Raw genomic sequence first — 7,500 nt, 5'->3', positions numbered from 1 at the left:
ACATTCATGAATCCCCCAGTCTCAGAAGCATGAAAGTTTCAAAGTGTCTATTTGTATGTGTGGCCCCGGTGCTCATTACAGCGGGATCACTGACTCATCCAACCCCCCCGAATTACTTTGCCCCGACACGGCACACCTTGTTATGGGTGAAGCCACTAATGGCCCTCTCAATATTCAATCACACTCTCCATCTGTGTGTGTGTGTGTGTGTGTGTGTGTGTGTGTGTGTGTGTGTGTGTGTGTGTGTGTGTGTGCGTGTGCGTGCCAGGTTAGAGACATTTGTCTTTCAGGAAAAAAATTAAGATAGGGTGAATTATTTGGAAGTGAATTAGTGTAAAGCAGTCGTTACCAAACTGGGCGTTGGGACGCCTATGGGGGTCGCGGAGGTACTGAAGGGGGGGTCGCGAACAAAAGGGACACTTGTATGATTAATAGATCAATGTAAACTAGATTAATGGAAAATCAAACAATATTAGTAGCGTAAAGTAACAGCTACTATGACTGCATTTCCCCTGTACGCCATCTATCCCTAACTTTTCATGAACAGTCACAACACACCTTGTTATGGGTGTTGCCATTAATGGCCGATATTCAATGACAATACTCAATATTCAATGACACTTTCCATTTGTGTGTGTGTGTGTGTGTGTGTGTGTGTGTGTGTGTGTGTGTGTGTGTGTGTGTGTGTGTGTGTGTGTGTGTGTGTGTGTGTGTGTGTGTGTGTGTGTGTGAAGAGGACAACATCTGTTTCAACATCTCATTCAATGCAATGCATGCAACATTCAATATTCAATATCTCAGGAAATAAAACCTACAAATGCCTAAAAAATGTCTACAAAATACCGGCACAGAATTATCTTGTATTTCACTCCACTTCATAAATAAATAAATAAATAAATAAAGGCAGCTTATGTCCATCTGCTCACTATTACTTGCAGTAAATATCAGCAATCAATATCACATTCTGATCAACCTCTACTACCAAGTAGCCAGACTGTGCCCTCCTAGTGACGCAACACTTTCAGCGTTGCAACTAGTCAGGTCAAGAGCAATGCAAGTACTTTCTGAATTCCCGCAAATACTGGAACTCCTCCCACTTTGTTGATAAGCACACAACCATAAGCAAACCAAGGGAGGCAGGTCAACCATGCCGTTTGGGAAACGTTTGGGAAACGTTAATTGCTATGCTCCTGGTCAGACCAAGTCTCGAAGAGATTTGAACGTCGATGATAATCAGGCTAATTACCGAGGCCTACCTTTCCACCTGCATGTGACCTGCGGTGAAATCTGCATGCCTGTCTATCCGATGCCAATGCAGCTAATGTGGAACATTGGGTCAATGATTCAAGCCAGCGTGAGTCAATGCAATAGCGCTCAGATGGGTCATTCACATTAGAAGGGGTGCTTCTGAGGGATGCGTATCATTATGGGAGCATTTGGACAACCTGTCCAATTTGGCCCTCTGTGGAATGCTTATGGGAACCATATGGTGTGTGTGTGTTTCTGTGTGTGTGTGTGTGTGTGTGTGTGTGTGTGTGTGTGAGAGAGAGAGAGAGAGAGAGAGAGAGAGAGAGAGAGAGAGAGAGAGAGAGAGAGAGAGAGAGAGAGAGAGAGACAGACAGACAGACAGACAGACAGAAAACGAGAGCGAGAGAGAGACAGACAGACAGACAGACAGACAGACAGTCCGACTGACCGACAGAAAACGAGAGAGAGAGAGAGAGCCTATGTGTGTGTCTGTGTGTGTAGGAATGGTGGCGTCCTGCATGGCCCCTGTAATTTGATTACAATCATGACGGCTGAATATGTATATACACAGCGAAGGTTAACAGGCCAGACCACCCACTAGCCATAACAATGTCCACCTTGGCTTACACTTTCAGGAAAACAAATATGACCCAAGACAAATTTTGCAATTTGTCTATGTCTTTGAAAAACAAGCAGAGACCTGTTGACATTTGGCCAAGGATATCCTTAAAGGGACAAGTCAAACTCCTGATAATGGCTGTGTCTACTCAGCTGAAGACAAGGAGCTGACATCCTGGGGTGTATTTCTCAAAAGCGTACCAGTAGTTGCTAGCCATTTAGCAACTTCAGTAGTTGCCAATGGGAAATTGCATTGTAAACAACAAAGTAGCTAATGTAGTTACCAACTATGGTTTCGAGAAATGCACCCCTGGGTAGACGTCAAACTACTCTAGTAGCTCCCGACCTTTCCTGTTGCTTGTGACCTCGTGATGCGAGGCGAGACATCTTTGATTATCAAAGTTTGATTCGATGGCCTTGTTTACATGAGACAATTAATTCAGAATAAACTCAATTTAATTCAGATTAAAACTTAATTCCGCTTTGAAAACATAGTGTAAACACTTCACATTCGGAATTAAAGGAAAGTGCAATGAAAACTAGGGGTGTGCAAAATAATCGTCATATCGACGCATCGCGATACTTACTCTCACGATACAATGCATCGATTCATGACAAGGTATCGTGATACTTATTTTCTCAATATACTGCATGGATTCATGACAATTGATTATTTGATAACAATAAAATTCGATTTGCCACGGGTTATTTTGTTCAGTAGAGAATAGGTAATATTTCTGTTGTGATGTAAGCTCTCTCCCAGATGATAGAATGCTTAAATAGAATGAACTGACTTAAGAAAGCTACACAGCAACTGACAAATAAGCTATATTTTACACATTTACTGAAGTAAATATCGCAATGCATGACAGTAGTACATGAATCGCAATGCATCGTGATAGAATCGCATCGTGGCATGTGTATCGTGATGCGCATCGAATCGTGAACCCTTTGCCAATACCCACCCCTAATGAAAACTCAACAGAACTATTTCATTCGAATTAATAACATCATGTTAATGAGGCCAATATCTAACAAAAGGTCATTTTCTCATCTGCAATCAGGATGTTGAATGGGGGAAAGGGCTCCCTAAAGTTGCTTTGCCTTGGCCGACAGTGGGGGCAACTTTATATAGTCTATGTTCCTTTTAGAAATAAGTTTAGGGGCTTTTTATGCCTTTATTCGATAGGACTGTGTGGTAACAGGAGGTGAGTGGGATAGAGAGAATCTAAGCCAAAATTGGGACGGCATTGAGCCTGAGGCCCCGATGCAACAGTCAATGCCCTAACCGCATGAGCCAAGGCCGGGCCCGTCAACATGTATCCATCAGAGAAAGAGTAGAAGCCTGCACACCACTGACTGTATCACTGCTGCACACTGAAACTCCAACCAAATATGTAAATGAACTATTTGGTTGGAGTTTCAGTGTGTGCCGCGGGCTTCTACTCTTTCTGTGATAGATAGGCATACGCTTTTGTCCTGCACCTGGCCTCAGTGAGGTGGGATATTCATGTGTAGTACAGCATAGCCTTGAATGATTTGTATTCCTCTATTTTATTACTACTGTACTGTTATTGTCGTCTCTTCTTCCCCTACATGTTCAATGTTCAATGTTAAATGTTAAATTGTTATTTATTACTCTATCACTTATTGTTACTGGTTATCACTGGTCCGTCGCTGTCACTCACCAATGTTAAATGCTCAGTATTATTTATTACTTCATCACTTTACTGGTATTGGACCATCACTGTTACTTGTCCTCTCTTGCACTTTGATGTCAGTCTGTAAATGTCAGTCCTGTCTATGTCTATGTCCTTTCATGGTATAGAGAGAAAACGTAATTTCAATTTCCTTGTATGGCCTGTGTGCATATGAAGAAACTGACAATAAAAGCTGACTTGACTTAACTTGATACTTACTCTTTTAAAAACTATGCATTCACAGGACCACACAGCACCTTATACAAGGTATGTTTTACAACTCTGTAGATCTCCATATATAATGCACTTCTTGGTCATACCAATGTGAGTAGTTAGTCGAATATTTTCACAGAGGTGGTAATTTACACGCAATCTAATTTGATCTATGTAAGAGCATACAAGTGTACATGTCTGACCTTATGTGTCGTGTTGCCCTGCAAACATGAGCAGAATTTCAATGGCATAATTTCATGGCCAGCAATCGGGCCAATCTACATAATTGCCCTGCCGTCAGTAGCAAGGTACAAATGACTAAAGGGGAATTTTAAAAAGAGCCCATTGATTTAAAAATACTGCTTCAATGCCCATTTGACATCAGCGTGCATATGTAAGAGGAGGGCAATCACTGCTGGCCGTCTGAGATGAGGTTTGATATCTTGCAGCCATTAGGAGAAGAAGAAAAAAGGTTTGTGGTAGTGTGTAATCTGGGCCTTTGCCGATGACGGGTCATGTGTGTTGCGTGTGAGTGTGTGTGTGTCAGTGTGTGATTATTGTAAATGTCTTCAACAACATTTTTAGTTTAACTGCACATTGGAGTCTGGTGAAACAAAATGTCAATCTTCTGTAATAACATCTATAAGGACACTGCAGTACATTTTGTACAATGAAATGCACTTTGACTTTGAGTATGAAAACACAAGCTCTCTCTTTCAATAGCCTACCACATTGCAATACTCACGTCAGCTTGAAATCCCATATCTCATACTCGGGCCACTCTATGTAGCAGATGGTGCGAGTTGACATGTCCAAGGTGGTGGAGTAGTAGTACTGAGGGAAGGCAAGGAGCAGAGCCAGGACCCATATCACCCCGATCACCAGTTTGGTCTCACCGGAGGAGAGGCGCTGCTGGAGGGGGTGAATAATGGCCATGTACCTGCGGGAGTGAGCGGAAGAACAAAGCCTAGCTGTGTCAGTTGATTTTTTTTTTTTTAATTATATGGCTAACAATGTAGATTTTTTGTTTTTGCTGCAGCTTCAGATTATTTCATAGTCTATATATGAAAGGGTGGTGGGGGGTGGGGGGCATTATGTTGTCCTTTTTGCCCATTCAAGTTACTCAGCAAGAATGTAGGCCCCTACTGTATTATGACAAAAAGCACAAGTGCGGTTTGTGAGAACAGAGTAGTTTAAGTCAACATTGCCTAAGCATAAATTGATGTGTCAACCACACATTGCCGTTTCTTAATAGCACATGTGCAGCTCGTGGCTTCAGAGTGACAGCCCTGTGCTCGTGCAGCGAATCAGCCAACAGGCGTGCGCGAGACTAGACTGCTGCTGTGTATAGCTCAGAATTGACCAGTTGCCACCTTTGCGATATTGGACATGCATGTAGTTTATCGTTGATATACATGTAGTAAACGTTCGTGTCGCCTGTTCTCAGTAGATTAATCAATCAGGGACCTTGGACAGTAGTAATCAATCAGCCCGCGCAGAGGTTGACACAGGCGCCAAGGAGACGCGATGAGGTGAACTTCTCTATCCCTTCACGCAGTCTGAGTAGTAGGGCTGTCAGTCACTTCAAATTTTCTTTAATGTAATTGTTCTATAGTTGGCTCCTGGTTTGTACTCTCTATTGTACAGCATGTATCTCTGTGAAATAAGTGGTTCCGAATTGCAGCTGGGAGCCACCGGACAGCAGAGACCAATGCACACCTGTGGACGTTCATTCACAGAATTTCTGGCTAAAAGCGTGTTTGTGAACGCCAGTCAGAAAAAATCCCATTGAATGAAACTTGTGAAGCTCACTTAGTAGTTGAGGATTTTGACTAGTGCAATGGAAAATACACAAACTCACCTGTCCAGGGCTATAGCTGTCATTGAGTAAATACTTGCGAAGACTGCGGCAATTGGGAAGAAGTTGTGGAATCGACAGTACCCCATCCCAAAGTACCACTCGTTGTGCATCGCGTAGACAAAATTAATCACTGTGTTAAAAGCTGCCATCGATGCCTCGGCAAAGGCAAGATTGACCAAAAAGTAATTGGTGACGGTCCTCATCCGTTTGTGCGCAAGGACGATCCAGATCACCACAATATTCCCAACCACCGATACGAGTACTATACTGCAGTAGGCAATTGCCCATACCACGACCTGCCACGCAGGTTGGGCAAACCGGTTATCATAGAAATCCGTTAAATTGGAAGAATTGTTTTCCATGGTGTCGTTTAGGAAATCCGTTGGCGTGTAGAGTGGATCCATGCTCTTGATTTTTGTTGTTGTTTGGCTGGCTTTTTCCTCTTAGTTTTAGTTAAAATACTTTAAACTGATAGAGGTCCATGCAAAGAATATGCGTGCAAAAGTGCAGTTCCAGTTCATCTGTGGATGTTTGAAGACAACTGTAATCCGAGTGCGCGTGGCACTCAGTGCTCAATGGAGAGTGGAGAGGTTTGAGCACGCTAGCCACTGTTCAGGAACGCAGAGACACACGGGGATGGCATTTATAGCACATGCCAGGGATGTTACACACTCTCTCTCTCTCTCTCTCTCTCTCTCTCTCTCTCTCTCTCTCTCTCTCTCTCTCTCTCTCTCTCACACACACACACACACACACACACACACACACACACACACACACACACACACACACACACACAGCGGAGGGGGGGGGGGGGGTTGCAGCAAATTATTTTCCTAAAATATACAGTCGTTAAGAATTGATAATTCTATTTGTTATTTCTGAGGACAGCTGAACTACAGCACATAGGTTTTTTTATGAACTATACCAAATATACGCAATGTATTGGCTTAAGACTCTGACTGTCACAAGTGATTGTATGATCAGTCTGTTTTTCATATTGGATATCAGTCACATTTTGTTGTCCCCACCAGTGAATTACTTAAAACCAATGCACACCTTAATGTGTTTGCATCGCCTACCCATGTACAGAATGTAGGCTACTACAATGTCATTATGCATAAATGATATGGTCATATCAACCATGATTGGTTCATTCTGTCATTACCCTGCTCTGAACCACAAATTGACAAACAATACACAAGGCAACACTGCACACACCCAAGTGACCATTCCTCATTAAATCTTCAATTAAAGTCTGACGGTTTCATTTTGTGTTTGCCTTTCAGTGTAATTCTTTCTAGAGAAACCAGCTTCACTGGTCCGAGAACAACACCGAAACGAGTGATCAAAACGGACGGTGAGGAAATGGGAGCCCATTTTTCACGTCACCAACTTGTCTCACTTGGAATTGGCTAGAGTACAAGGACAGAGCCACACCTGAGTCTGTAAGGTAAGACCTAAAGTTTCGCCCTCACCTCCTTTTAGCACAACAACCTGTGAAGAAATGAATGATGCCGAAAATCCAAAAGTGCAACTTGTTCCTTGCATTAAAACCCACGCCACGTCACATTGGCCCTTACTATAAAATCCATTGAATTGTATTTTTAAAAAGCCTTTAATGTTTGAATCTTTTTGAAAATGTGTATATAGCATTTTGGCCAAAGGGCTCTTCATTTGCAGGGAGAACATGGGTAAATGGCAAAGCCAAAATCAATATGGCTGCCAATCCACCTCTGCTACTGCAGGGATAATGGGATAGAGACAGGAAAGGGAAGGAGAGAGCGAGACAGCAGGAAGAAGGGGTGTGAAGAAAGAGTGCAAAAGCAAGTGTGCGTGTGTGTGTGTGTGTGTGTGCGT

At 42.8% G+C, this 7,500-nt stretch overlaps 2 protein-coding genes across 2 annotated transcripts in view; one reads left to right on the top strand and one right to left on the bottom strand.

The window, feature by feature from the left end:
- LOC134457939 (substance-P receptor-like) overlaps positions 1–6,233 on the bottom strand; it is a 16,709-nt gene extending 10,476 nt beyond the window's left edge. Inside the window, exons 1-2 of the mRNA XM_063209984.1 lie at positions 5,641–6,233; positions 4,525–4,719 (exon numbers count right to left, since the gene is read on the bottom strand). Of these exons, the coding sequence (XP_063066054.1) occupies positions 4,525–4,719; positions 5,641–6,044 (599 nt within the window). The 5' untranslated portion in view covers positions 6,045–6,233. The remainder of the gene's footprint in view (positions 1–4,524; positions 4,720–5,640) is intronic.
- The window catches only part of slc4a5b (solute carrier family 4 member 5b), a 96,692-nt gene continuing 94,333 nt past the window's right edge, over positions 5,142–7,500 (top strand). Inside the window, exons 1-2 of the mRNA XM_063209981.1 lie at positions 5,142–5,311; positions 6,930–7,093. The gene's annotated coding sequence lies outside the window, so the exon portion shown is untranslated. The remainder of the gene's footprint in view (positions 5,312–6,929; positions 7,094–7,500) is intronic.

The sequence above is a fragment of the Engraulis encrasicolus genome, chromosome 11 (genome assembly GCF_034702125.1).
Source record: "Engraulis encrasicolus isolate BLACKSEA-1 chromosome 11, IST_EnEncr_1.0, whole genome shotgun sequence".
NCBI lineage: Eukaryota > Metazoa > Chordata > Actinopteri > Clupeiformes > Engraulidae > Engraulis > Engraulis encrasicolus.
Note: the sequence above shows the minus strand (reverse complement) of the source record. Positions and strands in the feature narration are given on the sequence as shown.